Source organism: Bubalus bubalis, chromosome 1 (assembly GCF_019923935.1).
Source record: "Bubalus bubalis isolate 160015118507 breed Murrah chromosome 1, NDDB_SH_1, whole genome shotgun sequence".
Lineage (NCBI taxonomy): Eukaryota > Metazoa > Chordata > Mammalia > Artiodactyla > Bovidae > Bubalus > Bubalus bubalis.
In genome coordinates, this window is record NC_059157.1 from 38,934,369 (window position 1) to 38,954,080 (window position 19,712).

The 19,712-nt window shown below is 46.2% G+C and overlaps 1 protein-coding gene across 1 annotated transcript; it reads left to right on the forward strand.

The window, feature by feature from the left end:
• Window positions 1–1,658: 1,658 nt before the first annotated feature.
• Window positions 1,659–17,294, forward strand: LOC112578700 (putative protein FAM90A24P). The gene is made up of 5 exons (XM_025263434.2): window positions 1,659–1,744; window positions 14,710–14,878; window positions 15,321–15,517; window positions 15,947–16,052; window positions 16,587–17,294. The coding sequence occupies exons 2-5, from the start codon at window positions 14,759–14,761 to the stop codon at window positions 17,292–17,294; spliced, it is 1,131 nt and encodes a 376-aa protein (XP_025119219.2). The 5' UTR covers window positions 1,659–1,744; window positions 14,710–14,758.
• The last annotated feature ends 2,418 nt before the right edge of the window (window positions 17,295–19,712 follow it).

Here is a 19,712-nt window from a genome sequence, read left to right on the forward strand (position 1 = left end):
GCTACCTTCTGGTTCAGAGGATGTTAAAGACGAGGCTGGCCGGATAGGTGCTATGGTTTCTCCAAATGGAATAAGTCCTCTATTCAACTCCATCTAAAATAGGTCCTTAGGTGACTGATATTCATGTGCGTGGGGGACAGAACTAACCTCAGGGCTGAGGGAGAGCTGGAAGGCAGTGTATTTCCAGAGGACTGCCAGGGCTGTTGGAGAAGCACTGTGGGTGCATAAGGCAGGAGGTGATCTGGGGGCTTCCAGAGTGTTTACCTACAGCAGTAAACCACCATCCACTCTGGCGAGAGTCAGGGTCCCCAAGGGTGGGAACCCGGGAGGACACTGAGCAATTCTGGGTGCCACGGGCTGATGAACACAAAGTCAGTGGTTAGCACATTCTTATTTGCAGACTCTGACTTTCTGTGTTAGCAACCACAGCTCTAGCTCTACACATGGGATCTGGGAGAGAAGAAGCTGCATAGTATTCCCTGGATGTACCACCGGTTTCCAAGTGCTGGGCTGAGGCTACGCCCAGGTGAAGGTTGGGGGCTTGAATTCAGGTGGTCTGGAAGCACAGGACTGGGGTCTCGTGGCTTCTCCATCCTCAGGTTGGCCTGCCTAGTGCTTGATTGGCTGCGAGTGAAATCCTGAGAATGGCTTGCGGTGACTGATCTATTGAACATGGAGCCCCTGGTGAGCAGTGATGCTTCCTCCTGAAGCTGCACCCAGTCCCCATCCTTCCTCAGCTCAGCCGCCCACTCTGGACAGCAATAGGGCTGCTCTGTCTAAACCAGAACATCCATAGTTTTTTAAGACTTGATGACATTAAAGATGTAGCAGTCAACTTCACCCAGAAGAGTGGAGCCTGCTAGACAAGTCCCAGAAAAACCTGTTCAGAAATGTGATGCTGGAAACTGTCACCCACCTGGTCTCTGTAGGTGAGTCTGTCAACAGGGAGGTGCCTGCACCTGTGTCCATTCCGTTCATTCACTCACTGAACAAGCATTTAGAACAGCTTCCCTGTGTCCCACTCCAGCTGCTTCCTGATTCTCTGCTAGTCCTCATAATTACTTAAAGGAAGACATTCCTTTTCATGGCACTTTTCATTACCACACTGAAAGGTTATCTTGGCCAGGTTTCATATCTTTATTGATACTTAGTCTCAAAGTTCAGAACAGGACTGGGGATTCAATGGACATTTTAATGCATAAATAAAAGGATCAAATATTTTAAAAAAATAATTATTTTGTTCCAATCACTTCATGAAGGCCTAACACCAGAGTCCTGTATATGCCATAATTTCGATTCTTCCTGTAAGGTGAATCACTACTGGATCCTGTTTGACAGGAATATTCAGCCCACGGTAGAGTCTTTTGATCTTTCCCACTTGGAAAAGACTGAGGATTCTGTGGCCTCTCTCTGAACTGGTGCACGGGCATCAGCCTTAGACAGCCTCACTGTTCTTGCTGCTGCTCTGGGTTTCCTCCTGGTCTGCTGAAGGACCTTCACTGTTCTGTCCAGTGAAGATGTTACCTGCACCGACCTTCAATTATCTCTTTATTTTCTTCACTGCCTTACCCATGACTTGAGCACAGCAAAGGGTAATTAGCCCACACTCAAAATCCACGTTTTTTTTTTTAATTAAACAGGCTATCAGCAAATTTGCTATTAGCAAATCAGATGTGATTTCATAGCTGGAACAAGGAACAGCTGTGGACTGAAGCAGCAGGAGGCCTCCAAGGTCGGAGTCCAGGTAAGCGTCAGGGGCCTGGGCTTCAGGGCAAAACAGTTTCAGCGGGTGTGTTAAGTCCTTGGAGACACCAGATGAAAGTCTGATGAAGGCAGGGATATATTCCAAAGTGGAAGTGAGGACACTGGGGCATATTCCTCATGTTGTCATCATTCTGGGTCCCTATCATCACAATTCATATTACTTCCTGCCATTTTCTCTTCTTTAAGGAAAGGGTTCTTATGGAGTTATCGAACTTAAATTTTCACATAGTGATTCTTGTCCTGATCCTGCCATTTCATGTTTTTTCCACCATTTTCTGACCCAATGTCTCCTGACCACATTACGTCGTTATATTTTAATCCTGTTTTTCTTTTCTAATAGACAATGACTTTTAAAATATTTCTTTCAAATACTACATTGAGTATTTCCTTGCTATACACAGTTTCTCCAACTGAGTGCCAATATTTGAAACATACTCACATGACCTTGGTGGTTGTCTACATTTTATTTCCCTAATGCCATTCTAAAATCTATATTTTTTCCATTCTTTAGGCAGTGAACGATCCCTTAAACAACAAGAAATTATATTCATGCAAAGTGTCTACAGAAATCACATATCCTCTACTATGTCAGTAGTAAGTTTCAGGGGTGGGAACCTCAGTCATCCAAATGAAAGACCCAGCAGTGTGATAAGTTGGTAATTGAGCACAGTTGCCTGTGTGTAAGTTGAGATAAAGCTTTCAGAGCAAATTTTTGGATAGTCTGAAATTGGTTAAGTGAATATGAGCTTAAAGCTAATGTAAGGAAAAAAGTCAATATCACAAACATTGTTCATCTCCTAGTCTTTAGAACACACTGACGTTTTCAAAATTAATCTGATATCTGGGGTTTGGAAACTATAAAAGAGAATGTTTGTGCCTGAAGGGGAGTAACACAACATGTTTGCAACTAACATGGGAGACATTTTACCAGGAGACTATTCCTGGCTGATGCTCTAGGGTGAACATGTAGAAGAATGAGTGTCTGCCTGGACATGGGCAAACCAGTAACAGCCTCATATCTCCTTTCCCAAAACAGGTTTCTCACCAGCAAGGGGATCCTGCTGGATGCGCTAATTTGAGAGATGAATTAGCTTCTAGATCTTCACCTCAACATTCATCAATTCACTTAAGAAGGAAACATGTCAGCAAACAGTGTGGAAAATCATGTAGTCAAGGATCATTTCTTAATGCACAGGGTCCTATTCACACTAGAGGAAAATCATGTGAATGTCCTCTATGTAGAAAACTCTTTAATAATTACTTTAGCCTCAGATGACACAGGATGATTCACACGGGAGAGAAACCATACAAATGCAGTCTCTGTGGAAATGGCTATTTTCTGAGAAACCACAACCGGGTCCACACGGGAGAGACGCGATTCGAATGTCACGTGTGTGGGAAACTCTTCAAAGTTCCTACCTGGAACATGAGAAAACACACAGGAGAGAAGCCCTATGAATGTCATCTGTGTGAGAAAAGTTTTCATCAAATCTCTTACCTTAGAAAACATGAGACAATCAATCCCAAAGAGAAGCACTATGAATGTTGTCAGTGTGGGAGTCTTTAGCCAAAGCTCTGGCCTTAGTCAGCACAAGAGAATTCATGCTGGAGAGAAACCTCACATTTGTCTTGTGTGGGGGAAGGCCTTCAGTCAGAGTTCTGAATTGACTCGGCACAAAAGGACCCACACAGGAGAGAAACCCTATAAATGTGAGCAGTGTGGGAGCACCTTCAGTCAATATGCAAACCTGAGAAGGCATGAAAGAACACACACGGGTGAGCAACCCTATGAGTGTCAGCTCTGTGGGAAATGCTTTAGTCACTGCTCTTCCCTTAGACGACACGAGGGAACCCAGCACCAGAGAGCAAAGCAGGAAGGCCCTCAGTAGACTTTCTCACCTGAGGTGACATGCTGTTCCTTCCACATTCCACACATGAGGAATGTGGGAGGAACAGCAGCCATAGCATTAGCATTTAAACTCACCAAATTCACACTCACTAAAGTAACTGTCTGTAATCAATGTGGAGGCTCCTTCAGGCATCACACTCCCTGGTCCAGACAGGAATCACCTGTGGACATGGATCCATATGTGCGCTATCTCTGTGGCAAAGCCTTTAGTCACTGGCCCGACCTCAGGTAACTTAGCAGAACTCCCTCTAAATATAATATGGGTGTTTTCAGCAACAACTCCCAACTCTTAAAGACCCTAGAGGATGTGAGCAGAGGATAAGAATGCCTAGTTTTTCTTTCATAATTATTGTTCAACATGAGCCAACTCCATGTGGAGAACCACTAGGACTTTGATAACTGTCAACAAACATTCAGCCAAGCCCCAGGCTTGATGTGCACAAGAAATTCCGTGAAAAAAATAAGCGCTAAAACAAGAACAAAGATGAAGACCTTTGAGAAATACTAAAATGTGTTGAGCAGCACCAAAGCATACTTCTGAACAATTTATTCTAGAGAAGTGATTCACAGAAGGTTCTGAGAAATTCTCTCTCCATAGAGCTACCCCTCTTGTCCACATGTACTCAGACTATACAACATACCGTCAGTGTCATGAAGGAAGGGAAGTCTTCGGTGATCACTTATTTCTCAGTCAGCACAAACTTATCACACTGAGGATGCAGCAATCCTAAAATCACAGTGGAGTTACAGTTAGATTTCATATCAGGAAAAAAAAAAATCCTGTGTAGGAGGTGTAGTGTTAGTCGCTCAGTTGTGTCAGACTCTTTGTGACCCCCATGGACTGTAGCCCACCAGGCTCCTCTGTCTATGGAATTCTGCAGGCAAGAATAGTGGAGTGGGTTGCCATTCCCTTCTTCAGAGGATCTTCCTAACCCAGGGATCAAACCCAGGTCTGCATTACAGGCAGATTCTTTGTGTAGAAGGGCAAACCCCTAAAAATTCTTTGTGCAAGCCCATAAAAAAATCCTGTAACATACAATCCTGTCTCCCTGGTGTCTCAGTGGTATAAAAAAAAAAATTCACCTGCAATGCAGGAGACGTGGGTTTGATCCCTGGGTCCAGGAGATCCCCTGGAGAAGGAAATGGCAACCCACTCCAGTATTCCTGCCTAGAGAACCCCATGGAAAAAAGAGCCATGGGGTACAATCCATGGGGTTGCAGAGTTAGTCACAACCTAGCAGTTGAACAACAGCAAACACCTGAGTAGATTGTGATTTGGGGAAAGACCTATTCATGAAAACGTGGCATGAAATGGAAAATGAAGAGACCTGGCAACGTGGATGTAAAATTCTGTAAGAAGTTAAAATTTGTGTGTACAATAATAGTTGTAAATATTCACACAATCGTTTGTGGCTAAAGGAGCTCAGTGTTGCTGTCTGGTTGCTTTGCCTGTGGGCATGCTAGTCGCTTCAGTCGTGTCCAGCTCTTTTTGATCCCATGGACCAGAGCCTTCCAGGCTCTTCTGTCCATAGGATTCTCTAGGCAAGAATACTGGAGTGGGTTCCCATGACTTCCGTCAGGGGATCTTCCCAACTCAGGGATCAAATTCATGTCTGTTTATGTCTCCTGCATTGGCAGGTGGGTTCTTTATCAGTTGTGCCACCTGGGAAGTCTGGTTTCTTTGGGCCCCTGTAAACAGAGGGACGCAGGTCTGCACTCTGGGAATGTGGGCAGAGACTCAGCCCCATTCTCTGAATCACCCTTTCTCCACTGCTCTTTCCACACACCTCAGCTCCACTGATTTCAACATCTCCCCACCCTATCTACCCCTTCAGGCCCTGGGGGTGACACAGCTCTGATCTTCAGCTCCACTGGCCAGGTTTCCCAGAATGTCACGACGTGCTCAGGCAAGGTCCTGCGGGGAGTCTCAGAGACATCTGGTCTTACATTATTTGAGGCCCTTCAACCTATGTCTGCGGATGGAAACCACCTGGGGCTCAAGAGACAGACATCTGATCTCTGCCCTCCCAGACCTCAGAAATCTTTGTTATTTTGTCCCCAAATCTCTGAACTGAGCCAAGTGGATGGAGAGTTCCTTCCATGATTGTACTCTTTATCTTACTCAGCTGATTCCTGAATTATGCACACAGCAGTCTCAACAGAAACCCAGTCTTGTTACCTTCACATAAGCTCATGGGATAAATCTGCAAGAATATAAAATACCTAAAACTATCAGCCATCACACAAGACGTTTTTAAAAGAATTAGTGCAATGTCCTTTTCCAAAGAAAGAAATGAATGTCATCACAAAGCAAATCTCCCCTCTCCTCTGTAGGACTTGGAAAGTTATCCTCTGACACACATCCATACTGAACACATATCTCCAGGGAGAGTCTTCCTGGATATCCACTCAGATGAGGTGTGTTCCTGCCAAAGCAGCACAATTCCCCAAGAAGGCCCGAGTCCACGCACAGAAACACACACAAGGATGGTACTGATACCTCACTACTTTTCTTTCTTTCTTTTTTTTTTTACTTATTTATTTAATTTTAGCTATGCTGGGTATTTTTGCTATGAGGGCTTTTTCTCTAGTTGCAGTGAGCCAGGGCCACTCTCTGGTTGCACTGTGCAGGCTTCTCCTTGCAATCGCTTCTCTTACTGCAGAGCACAGGCTCTATGGTGCATGGACTCAGTAGTTGTGTCTCCTGGGCACTAGAACGCAGGCTCAATAGTGGCACATGGGCTTAGTTGCTCTGTAGCATGTGTGATCTCCCCACACCAGGGATCGAACCCATGTCTCCTGCACTGGCAGGTGGAGTCCTATCCACTGAACTACCAGGGAAACTCCATCATTAGCTTTCAAAATCTCCACGAGGAATTCTGGGGACAGCCAGGTGGTAAAACTGAGCAAGGGTAAAGGGCAACCAATTGTCTTGTCTGTCTATTGTCATGCATTTCATTCCTTGGGTACAAATGGCTCAACAAGGTCATGTGACCTTGGAGTAGCATGAAGGTCAGTTTGCAAAGACAACTTTCCCCATGGACACATCCTCAGCCTCCTGAGTAGCTTCATGTCGTCCAGTGAAGTTTGTTCAGCACCCATTTTTCTGAGATTCTACTGACAGATAGGAGGAGTGCACCTGGATTTCAGGTTGGGTTGAAATATATGTGGTGTTCAGCTAAACCCCCAAAGAAATGGAACAGCAGTCAAAATATGTAGTGATGTGGCTTTAAACAATGGGGTGAAGATTCTTTAATTTTTAAAAATTTTCATTTTTATTTTTCTGAGGTATTCTGTTATAATATTAGATGAGTTTTAGGTTTACAACAATATATTTCAGCTCCTGCATACCATGCACCTGCTCAGCACCAACACGTTATCTTCTCTCCTTTAGTCTCCATGACTGTGTTACCCTTGGGCCCTCCCACCTGCCAATTCCCTGCTGCATCCACCACTCAGTTCCGAGTATCTGTGTATGTGTTCTAGTGTCATTTGTTTTGTTCCTTGATTTTTTTTCACTTAATTTCTTTTTGTTTCTTGGTTTCTTCCTGCTTCACATGTGAGTAGTCAATAGGTTTTCTCTTCTCTTAATCTGTCTTCAGACATGGAAGGAACAAAGCTGATATATGACTTGGATTAGTCAGGAAAATCTTAACAAGGTCACATGACCTTGGAGCAGTAACAAGTCAGTTAAGAAAGGGAAATTTCACCACGGACCCTCAGCCACCTCTGAAGCTGCATCTCCTCCAGTGGACGGAGTCCAGCTCCCACCATTCTGAGTATCTACTGACAGATGGGAGTCATCCAGCTGGATTTCAGGTTGTTTGTTTTTATTTGGTGTTCTGTGTATCCCCCAGAGAAACAAGGCGTAGATAAAATATGTACACAGGTACAGGCTTCATGCACTGTGAGTGTCCTTCAGTCCTGCCTGACTCTTTGAGACCCCATGGACTGTATAGTCCGTGGAATCCTCTAGGCCAGACTATTGGAGTGGGAAGCCTTTTTCTTCTCCAGTGGATCTTCCCAATCCAGGGATTGAACCCAGGTCTCCTGCATTGCAGGCAGATTCTTTACCCGATGAGTCACAAGGGATGCACTGAGGCATGGATAATATAATTTTTAAGTACTTCTTTTTCTAGGGTATCTTTGGCTTACAATAGTACCTGTTTTATTTGTATAAAAATATATTTCAATTCTGGCAAGCCATAAAACTGACCAGCACCAAAAACTGGGTTTTTCTTTTACCGCCCTGTGGTCCTCTTTTACTGCCACCCTCTGACACCCGCTGCTCTGTTCTGTGAATGTGTGTTTATTCTTGTGTCATTTGCTGTCTGTTAATAATCTTATGTAGTTATTCCCTCTTTTTCTTTGTATTTAGTGTTCCATATATGAGTGAATTTATAAGGTATTTCTCTTTTCTGAAAGTGTCTGCAAAATGTGGTTAGATCAAAAGTGATACTTAACCTTGATTGGATTAATACAACCTCATCAAGGTCAGGTGATGTGGGAGCAGACTCAAAGGCAGCAGGAAAGGGAAATGACCCCACTGCCCCTCCTTAGCCACCTTCAAAGGTGCACGAAGTGTCCAGCACCAACATTCTGAGCATTTACTGACAGCTAAGAGGTATGCAGCTGGGATTAAGGCTGACTTAAATTTGGTGGTGTGCGTCCATCCAAGAAAACAGTAGACAAAAGAGGTACCAATGTGGTCTAGGCGATGGGGTATGGATATTTTAATGTTTGCATTTCATGATTTTTGTAGAGTGATTTTCTTGAAGAGCTCTCTAGTCTTTCCCATTCTGTTATTTTCCTCTCTTTCTTTGCAGTGATCACTGAGGAAGGCTTTCTTATCTCTCCTTGCTATTCTCTGGAACTCTGCATTCAGATGCTTATATCTTTCCTTTTCTCCTTTGCTTTTGGCTTCTCTTGTTCTCACAGCTATTTGGAAGGCCTCCTCCGACAGCCATTTTGCTTTTTGGCATTTCTTTTCCATGGGGATGGTCTTGATCCCTGTCTCCTGTACAATGTCACGAACCTCCATCCATAGTTCCTCAGGCACTCTGCCTATCAGATCTAGTCCCTGAAATCTATTTCTCCCTTCCACTGTATAATCATAAGGGATTTGATTGAGGTCATACCTGAATGGTCTAGTGGTTTTCCCCATTTTCTTCACTTTAAGTCTGATTTGGCAATAAGAAGTTCATGATCTGAGCCACAGTCAGCTCGCGGTCTTGTTTTACTGACTGTAAAGAGTCTCTCCATCTTTGGCTGCAAAGAATATAATCAATCTGATTTCGGTGTTGACCAGCTGGTGATGTCCATGTGTAGAGTCTTCTCTTGTGTTGTTGGAAGAGAGTGTCTGCTATGACCAGTGCATTCTCTTGGCAAAACTCTATCAGCCTTTGCCCTGCTTTATTCCGTACTCCAAGGCCAAACCTGCCTGTTACTCCAGGTGTTTCCTCACTTCCTACTTTTGCATTCCAGTCCCCTATAATGAAAAGGACATGTGTTTTGGGTGTTATTCTAAAAGGTCTTGTAAGTCTTCATAGAACCATTCAACTTCAGCTTTGTCAGCGTTACTGGTTGGAGCATAGGCTTGGATTACCGTGATATTGAATGGTTTGCCTTGGAAACGAACAGAGATCATTCTGTCCTTTTTGAGATTGCATCCAAGTACTGCATTTTGGACTCTTCTGTTGACCACGATGGCTGCTCCTTTTCTTCTAAGGAATTCCTGCCCACAGGAGTAGATATAATGGTCATCTGAGTTAAATTCACCCATTCCAGTCCATTTTAGTTCGCTGATTCCTAGAATGTCGACATTCACCCTTGCCATCTCCTGTTCGACCACTTCCAATTTGCCTTGATTCATGGACCTGACATTCCAGGTTCCTATGCAGTATTGCTCTTACAGCATTGGACCTTGCTTCTATCCCCAGTCACATCCACAACTGGGTATTATTTTTGCTTTGGCTCCATCCCTTCATTCTTTGTGGAGTTATTTCTCCACAGATCTCCAGTAGCATATTGGGCACCTACCGACCTGGGGAGTTCCCCTTTCAGTATCCTATCATTTTGCCTTTTCATACTGTTCACAGGGTTCTCAAGGCAAGAATACTGAAGTGGTTTGCCATTCCCTTCTCCAGTGGATCACATTCTGTCAGACGTCTCCACCATGAGCCTCCCGTCTTGGGCGGCCCCACACGGCATGGCTTAGTTTCATTGACTTAGACAAGGTGCAGTCCATGTGATCAGTTTAGCTAATTTCCTGTGATTGTGGTTTCCGAGTGTCTGCTGTCTGATGCCCTCTCGCAACACCTACCGTCTTGCTTGGGTTTCTCTTACCTTGGACGTGGCATATGTCTCCACGGCGGCTCCAGAAAGCGCAGCCACTGCTCCTTACCTTGGACGAGGGTTATCTCCTCACGGCTGCCCCTCCTGACCTTGAAGGTGGAGTAGCTCGTCTCGCCTTCCTGTGCCCACGCAGCCACCACTCCTTGGATGTGGGGTAGCTCCTCTCGGCCACCAATGGTGTGATCACTCATCTAGAGCCAGACATCCTGGAATGGGAAGTCAAGTGGGCCTTAGAAAGCATCATTACAAACAAAGCTAGTGGAAGTGATGGAATTCCAGTGGAGCTATTTCATATCCTGAAAGATGATGATGTGAAAGTGCTGCACTCAATATGCCAGCAAATTTAGAAAACTCAGCAGTGACCACAGGACTGGACAAGTTCAGTTTTCATTCTAATCCCAAAGAAAGTTAATCCCAAATAATGCTCAAACACCACTGCACTCATCTCACACACTGGTAATGCTCAAAATTCTCCAAGCCAGGGTTCAGCACTACGTGAACTGTGATATTCCAAATGTTCAAGCTGGTTTTAGAAAAGGCAGAGGAACGAGAGATCACATTGCCAACATCTGCTGGATCATGGCAAAAGCAAGAGAGTTCCAGAAAAACATCTATTTCTGCTTTATTGACTATTGCAAAGCCTTTGACTGTGTGGATCACGTTAAACTGTGGAAAATTCTGAAAGAGATGGGAATACCAGACCACCTGACCTGCCTCTTGAGAAACCTGTATGCAGGTCAGGAAGCAACAGTTAGAACTGGACATGGAACAACAGACTGGTTCCAAATAGGAAAAGGAGTACGTCAAGGCTGTATATTGTCACCCTGTTTATTTAACTTATATGCAGAGTACATCATGAGAAATGCTGGGCTGGAAGAAGCACAAGCTGGAATCAAGATTGCTGGGGGAAATATCAATAACCTCAGATATGCAGATGACACCACCCTTATGGCAGAAAGTGAAGAGGAACTCAAAAGCCTCTTGATGAAAGTGAAAGTGGAGAGTGAAAAAGTTGGCTTAAAGCTCAACATTCAGAAAACGAAGATCATGGCATCTGGTGCCATCACTTCATGGGAAATAGATGGGGAAACAGTGGAAACAGTGGCAGACTTTATTTTTGGGGACTCCCAAATCACTGCAGATGGTGATTGCAGCCATAAAATTAAAAGAGGCTTACTCCTTGGAGGAAAGTTAGGACCAACCTAGATAGCATATTGAAAAGCAGAGATATTACTTTGCCAACAAAGGTCCATCTAGTCAAGGCTAGGGTTTTTCCAGTGGTCATGTATGGATGTGAGAGTTGGACTGTGAAGAAAGCTGAATGCCAAAGAATTGATGCTTTTGAAGTGTGGTGTTGGAGAAGACTCTTGAGAGTCCCTTGGATTGCAAGGAGATCCAACCAGTCCATCCTAAAGGAGATCAGTCCTGGGTGTTCACTGGAGGGACTGATGCTGAAGCTGAAACTCCAGTACTTTGACCACCTCATGCGACGAGTTGACTCATTGGAAAAGACCCTGATGCTGGGAGGAATTGGGGGTAGGAGGAGAAGGGGACGACAGAGGATGAGATGGCTGGATGGCAATTCCAACTCGATGGACATGAGCTTGAGTGAACTCTGAGAGTTGGTGATGGAAATGGAGGCCTGGCCTGGTGCTGTGATTCATGGGGTCACAGAGAGTTGGACACCAATGAGCAACTGAACTGAACTGATTCAGTGAATTTGTTAGATTAAACGTTATGTGTACAAAAAATGTATTTCAGTTCCAGTTGATCATAAAATTGGTGATCACCCCCAACTTGGGTGTTTTTGTTACCATCCTGTGGACCCGTTTCACTTCTCGGCCATCCCCTTGCCACTATCCTCTGACATGTCCTGCTCTGTTCTTTGAGAATGTTCGCTTTTGTGTCATTTGCTTTCCTTTCTTTTTGTTTTGACTTATTTGCTTTTGAAATTTGTGTTTAGTGTTCCATATCGAAGTGAATTCACAAGGTATTTCTCTTTTCTAAATGGGTCTTCAAGACACTGAGAGATACAGGGTGAGTTTTGCTGTTCAGTCGCTCAGTTGTGTCTGACTCCTTGTGACCCCCTGGACTGTAGCCTACATAACGTTGATTGGTTAAGAAAACCTCATCAAAAAAAAAAAAAAAAAAAAAGGAAAGAAAACCTCATCAAGGTCATGTGACCTTAGGGGAGTATCAGGTCAGCGGGAAAGGGACATTTCCCCTCTGACCTTCCTCAGCCACCCTGGAAGCTGCATCTCCTCAGCTCGAGTGTCCAGAACTCATGATTCTGAGCATCTGCTGACAGACTAGAGGCTCACAGCTGAATTTCAGGTTGTGTGGTTTAAATTTGGTGCTTGTCTAGTCCCCCAGGGAAATGGGACAAGAGTAACATCATGTAGTGATGTGCCTTTAGGCAGCCTGGGATCGATTCTCTAATTTCTTTTGAATTTTATTTTAATTGTTTTAAGTTTTGGTATTATCTCATTATAATTTTAGGGACGTTTTATGTGCATCGCCATACATTTCAGCTTCTGTGAATCACACACCTTCTCAGCACCAAAATCTGCAGTTTTCCTCTGTTAGTATTTGCTGCCCCATTTTGTTTGAGGCTCCTCTTCTGATTCCCTTTACTCAGGTCTGTGTATCTTTGTATTTGCTATCATGTCAACGTTGTCTTCTTTAAAATTCTTTTTCCTTGTTTTCTTTTTGTTTGTCTTTTGTGTTCCACACATGAGTGAAATTGTGAATTATTTCTATCTCTTCACATGTCTTCAGATGTGGTTAGACCAAAGGGAATAGATGAAGTCACTTGGCTAAGAAACTGATGACAACTCATGCAACCTTGGAGCAGCCTCAGGTCAGCTGGGAAGGGGACATTCCTTCTTGACTGGTCCTCAGCCACCATCAAAGCTGCATCTCCCTCAGTGAGGGCATTCCTCCCCCACCTCTCTGATCAACTCCTACAGAGAGGAGGAGCACAGCTGGATTTTAGGATGGTTTGCTTTTTAAATCTGATGTTCAGCGTATCTTTCAGAAAAAAAGTCCATAGTAAACTTATGTAGTGGTTTGGCCAGGCAAGAGGGTAAGGTGTCTTTAAATTTCTAATTTTATTTTTTAAATTGAGTAAACATTGATGTTAATATTAGATGTTTCATTTGTACCTTTTTTTTTTTTTTTTTTTTTGCAATTACAAAGCTAATTTTAAAACTTTGGGGTGAACCCCACAGGAATAGAAAAGACTAGGAAAGGATAACCCCCTCACCCTCTGGGAGTGGCCGAAAGGGAGAGAGGCTACCTGAGGGGAAGGAAGCACAAAAGGGACCCGTTGCAGACTCAGGGCAAAGGGAACGCCATCGGTCCTGGCCCCGGGAGCCCTGTGGCAGGAAACCCCAGCGTGGGGGCACTGGCTTCAGGTGCACAGGCCAAGGGCAAGAGGGTTGCATACGAAGCCCCAAAGCTACTTGGCTTCCTCCTTCCCTTTTGCCTTTTTCAGCTTCTGCTGCGTGATCTGCGTGTCCCTCTGCTTGGGGGACAATCGCCCCAGCGGCTCAGTGCTTTCCCTTAACCAAGCTGCTCTGCCTTTTCTTATTCTTCTGGCGGGAAAGCTCCTGCTGGCTACCTCGCGTCACGCTGACTGCAGCGACTCTGCCCTTTTGTACATGATCACATTTCAGCTTTTTGAGCCTTATTCATGCTCACCACCCAGATTTTCCTCTCTCACTGCTGCTACACATTTGACCACAGTTACTATCCTGCCTTCTACCCTGAAGCTTCCTCCCTCAGTTCAGTTCAGTCGCTCAGTCATGTCTGACTCTTTGCGACCCCATGGACTGAAGCACACCAGGCTTCCCTGTCCATCACCAACTCCGGGAGCTTACTCAAGCTCATGTCCATTGAGTTGGTGATGCCATCCAACCATTTCATCCTCTGTCATCCCCTTCTCCTCCTGCCTTCAATCTTTCCCAGCATCAGGGTCTTTTCAAGTGAGTCAGTTCTTCTCATCAGTGCCCAAAGTATGGGAGTTTCAGCTTCAGCATCAGTCCTTCCAGTGAATATTCAGGACTGAGTTCCTTTAGGATGGACTGGTTGGATCTCCTTGCCCTCCAAGGGACTCTCAAGAGTCTTCTCCAACACCACAGTTCAAAAGCATCAATCCTTCGGTATTTGCCTTTGTTTACAGTCCACCTCTCACATCTATACATGACTACTGGAAAAACCATAGCCTTGACTAGATGGACCTTTGTCAGCAAAGGAATGTCTCTGCTTTTCAATATGCTGTCTAAATTGGTCATAGCTTTTCTTCCAAGGAACAAGCGTCTTTTCATTTCATGGCTGCAGTCACCATCTGCAGTGATTTTGGAGCCCAAAAAATAAAGCCTGTCACTGTTTCCCTATCCACTTACCATGATCTTAGTTTTCTGAATGTCGAGTTTTAAGCCAACTTTGTCATTCTCTTCTTTCACTTTCATCAAGAGGCTCTTTAGTTCTTCTCTACTTTCTGTGAAGAGAAAGATCTGGGCAGGAGAAGTCAAATTGTCAGAAACCTGGTCGCGATGTCATGATCCCCATTTAGGGTCAGAAACCTGGTCACGATGTCGTGATCCCCATTTAGGGGCGATAGGGCAGGGATGTCTCAGTGTCTCTGCATCAATTTGACAGTTTTTTCTTTCTTTTCACAGAGGAAATCCAAAAATTAAGATTGAGGAAAACCTCCAGTAGGTGAGGAAGATGGCTGGTCATTACAGATGGCTGAGAGCCTTCCGACTCTTTCAAGACCAGAAAGTGAGGAAGCAAAACCCGGGACCTGGGAGGCAGACGGCTCCCCCACCACAGGAGAAAGACTCTATGGTGAGTGGAGGCTTGGACCCACAGGGAATCTGTGGGTGGCATGGACTGCGGAGACAGGGTTTAGACCTGGAATATTCTGGGTCCATAACTCACTAGTGCATTCGCATCCAAAGATAGCTGGCTCGACCTCCCTCTCCAGCAGATCGGGCCACTCAGAGCCTGGGAGGGACCATCGGGGCTCCTCAGGGTTATGTCTGCCCTGGCTTCATCCAGATCTTTCAATGGGGCTCTTACTGTTCACCTTAGACTGCCAGCCCCTCCTCCTCTGATGCTCCTGACGAGGGCTTTGGGAGCCACAATATTGTAACTATCCCGGCACCTGAGGGACCGAATCCTTTCTCCAGAACCAGCATGCAATGCTCTCCATCCGTCCTTGCACTCCCTTTGGCCTCATGCCTGTGGCTTCTGATGACTCACTGACTTGGTTCTCCTCCACCCACAGGTGAAGTGTAAGGACTGTGGAGCCTTTGGGCACACAGCAAGGAGCCTCAGGTGCCCCATGAAGCGCTGGCAAGAGGCTCTGGTCCCCCTGCCCTTGGGGTCCAGATTCGGTAAGGAGAACCTGGCGTGGAAGCTGCAGGACCCACCGACCCCAGGGACCCCTAACACGGCTGAGAGAGAGGAGGAGGAAAGGCAGAGGTGAGCGGCAGGGAGGTGGGACACACGGTCTGGGCTGCAGTCTGGAGACAGTTCCTCTCCTTGTTGACACTGTGCTGAGGCATCTCTAGAAGGGACAGGGAAACTGGGCAGACAGAGACAGGAGCCACGTGCTCAGGGGCCACACTTGCGGGTTCACACTAGGCTCTGAAGTCATGAAGGAGAGTGGGGAACACACACAACTTTGCACCTGACCAGCCCCAAAGCCATAGAGATGAAGAGACAAGACTTCCTAGGAGACCCTGGAGGGGTCTCTGGAGCTGGGGAAGGACAGGGGGGGTCTGCACAAAGGCAGAGGGGTTCAGGTCTGGTGTCACTCCCAAACTAGGAAAGGGGCTGGGCCACAACACCGTTGATCCCAACTGTGACAAGGACACTGGGTTTCTGACACTTGACATGTTTGTGTTGCAGGAAAGAGGAGCAGCAGAGGAAGCTCCTGCAGCGATTTCCCAGGAGGCCCCGCAATCCGAAGCCGCAGAGCTGGAAGGAGGAGCCGGAGCCCAGCCTCTGCCTGAGGGTCAGTCTTTGCTGGGCCCCCTCTTTAATCCACTGGCCTCAGTCCCGTCTGTGGGAGGAAACTGGTCATGTTCTTTCCTGACCAAAGTCATCATTTATTTTTCAGATGCCATTTTTCGTGGTGCCTTTGACTTTGCATTCTTACTCGCATGTCTGGCGAGAAGCTGGCAGGGACATGGAAGTGATTTTATCAGCAGCTTCCATAGTCGAATCCTTTAAGTTAGAACAGGAATCTGTGAATTGTGATTCATCCTCCAAAACTGGACAGGAAAACTCATTTTGCCATCATGGCGCGTGCAAAACCCCAATCTGTGTACAGTCTGGAGAAGGTCTACAAAAAGCTTGCTTCCCCTTCCTTAACAAGAGACATTGTTAGAACATTTCCATTTGCCATTGGATGTATAAATGTATCAAGGTCACATGAGCACCCTGATGTTGAGGATGTTATCATATAAAATTAATTCCTGTGAGGTGTTTTTTTCTGGAGGGAAGGAGATTCTCACACCTGGCCTCTCTGTGTGGTCTTCTCTTACAGCACCCAAACATGCCGCTGCTTATCCACACATCCAAGAGGAAATCCTTCCAGGATCCAGATCACCCAAGAGGGTCACCAACGAGGAGAGATGAAGTGAAATCCAGCCTCCCCGCAGTGCCTCTCATCGGCAGGAATATGGCCCCGGCCTCCAAGGGCCGCATCAAGGCTCCAGGCAAGAGATATGCACAGAGCCCCACCCTGACATGTGTGAACCGCCCAAAGAAACCTAGACTCAGCCCCGTCCAGACCCCCCAGCAGAGCACTCCGACAGCAGATCTGGGGGCCTTCCTGAATCTCCCTCCTCCACCCAGCACAGCTGGACGTGGACCGAGAGTGGCCACCCATGTATCCAGGGAGACACCTGCCCAGGGGCAACGCTTGGACCTCCAGCCTCCAGCGGACAGATCTCCTTCCAGGAGCGTGCGCGCCGTCTCCGCAGCCCACCCCCTGTCCATCGTCGGCGTCCCGGCCCAGCCTCTCAGAATGCTCTTCCTGAGAGACGGCGAAGGCTGCTGGAGCTGCCGGTACAAGGCGCCCCCGTCTCCGTGGCCTGCGGAGCGGCCAGCCCCTCCTGCTCAGAGCCCGTCCGTCCACCAAGAGCCCGAGGGACACGCTGTCCCCGGGCCCCGGAGCGTCCTCTACGATGACCTCCAGGTGTCTTCTTCCTCCGAAGAGAGTGACTGGGAGCAAGACACCAGTGGCAACTGAGACTCGTCCTCCAGGGCCCGGTGCTCTGACGTGACTGTGACTCTGGCGGGTGGGCTGGGTGTTAGAGGGAGCGGCTGTTCCCGGTGAAGCAGGACTCCCCACCCTGGTGGGCGAGACAGCAGTGGGACTGGACCACCCTGGGGACACACAGCTGCACACACTGCCCTGTCTCCTCATGGAATCCGAGTCTGTCCCATGGCACTCATCCAACAGAATGTCAAGCTGTCAACCTAAATCTATTATCAGTAATTGAGGCAAATATAGGAGTGACTTTTAACCACCGGGTAGATAGGAAGTGATGGTAGTATCAGTAGTTGATGATGGTAGTGTCTGTGTTGGATGGTAGTATCTGTATCTGAACATTTGGAACCTGCCTAAAGGGCCTGACTCTGCTCTGCAGAAGGTCAGCCGCGCCCTGTCCTGAGAGAAGTCTAGTGGTCTCTGTGGAGTCTTGCACTATAAATCACAGTGGGGAAAATTCCCGTGGCTGTGCTTATCAAGTGTCATTAAATGTTACTACAAAGCTTTGCTTTGAAATATTTCTTTCTGTGTTTTCAGAATAAACTAGAAAAATTACACAGTCCTCTCAAGAGATGTAGAAAGATCATTTGGTCACATTCAACACCCTGGTCAGGCAGGCCCTGCACCCAGCCCCTGCAGGGCCTTCCTTCTGCCCTAAATCAAATCAGCAATAGGTCAAGATCCATTTCATATGTATATGTAATTACATGCTGTTTAATGTAATATGCTAGAAGTTTATTAAGATCTTTTGTTTTTATGCTCATCAGGAAATTTTTGATTTTGTTATTATGTATTCTTTGATTGTGTTATCATGGAATGCTACACTTAGTTGCTCAGTCGTGTGTAACTCTTTTGGACCCCATGGACTGCAGTCCGCCAGGCTCCTCTGTCCATGGGGATTCTCCAGGCAAGCATCCTGGAGTGGGTTGTCATGCCCTCCTCCAGGGGATCTTCCCAACCCAGGGATGGAACCCAGGTCTCCTGCATTGCAGGCAAATTCTTCACAGACTGAGCCACTAGGGGAGCCCTATTATGTCATCGTGGTATGAAAAACTAGTTGGAATCAGTTGCCGCCTTGCTTTTGAATGATAATTTTGGTAGGATTGATATACTGTCTCCCACAAATTTTATAACATTTACTAATGAAAAAGTTTGAATTTTAATAAAGTTTTACCATAGAAAACATTTTGTGTGTGGTTTTTATCTCTAAGCCTTGAGGATCCTCTTAATACTATTTTGACTCAAGATAGATCTTGTAATGGAGGGGAAAGAGGAGCATGGGAGGACTTTATGAAAAACACAGAATCAGGGCCTCCCAGATCCCCGGGGCCACTTATGCACGTTAACAATGCCCCCGTGTCAGTCCCCTGCTTGGAGAATGTGGTCAGCCTGTGGAGTGCCTACAGCCACAGGAAGCCCCAGAATCAGCTCAGCCCTCATCCTCAGGTGCCCTTCGCCAGCTCTTCCTCCAGAACCCTGGGAGTCCAGAATGCAGGGGGCTGTCAGGGGGATCTCAGCAGGGGGCTACAGGCAAGTGTCAGGGACTGTTGTTCCTGGACCAACAGGGGCTAGCAGAGGCCACCACGAGTGGTTCGAGAACTCCCGGACCAACCAGGCACTTATCTACCCTTGCTCAGGCTGAGGGTCATCACCCCCTTGTCTCTCAGTGAAGTGAGCGAAAGTCACTCAGCTGTGTCCAACTCTTTGCGACCCCATGGACTGTATAGTCCGTGGAATTCTCCAGGCCAGAATATTGGAGTGGGTAGCCTTTCCCATCTCCAGAGGATCTTCCCAACCCAGGGATTGAACCCAGATCTCTGGCATTGCAAGCAGCACTTTACCGGCTGAGTCACAAGGGATGTACTGAGGCATGGATAATGTAGTTTTTAAGTACTTCTTTTTCTAGGGTATCTTTGGGTTACAATACTATATGTTTTATTTGTATAAAAATAGATTTCAACACTGGCATGCCATAAAACTGACCAGCACCAAAAACCGGGTTTTTCTTTTATCACCCTGTGGGCCTCTTTTACTGCCACCCTCGGACCCCCGCTGCTCTGTTCTGTGAATGTGTGTTTATTCTTGTGTCATTTGCTGTCTCTTTAATTTTTTGTGCTTATTCCCTCCTTTACTTAGTATTTAGTGTTCCATATATGAGTGAATTTATAAGGTATTTCTCTTTTTGGAAAGTGTCTGCAAGATGTTAGATCAAAGGTGATACTTAACCTTGATTGGATTAATACAACCTCATCAAGGTCAGGTGATGTGGGAGAGACTCAAAAGCAGCAGGAGGGGAAATGACCCCACTGACCTTCCTTAGCCACCTTCAAAGGTGCACAGAGTGTACAGCATGTACATTCTGAGCATTTACTGACAGGTAAGAAGTATGCGACTGGG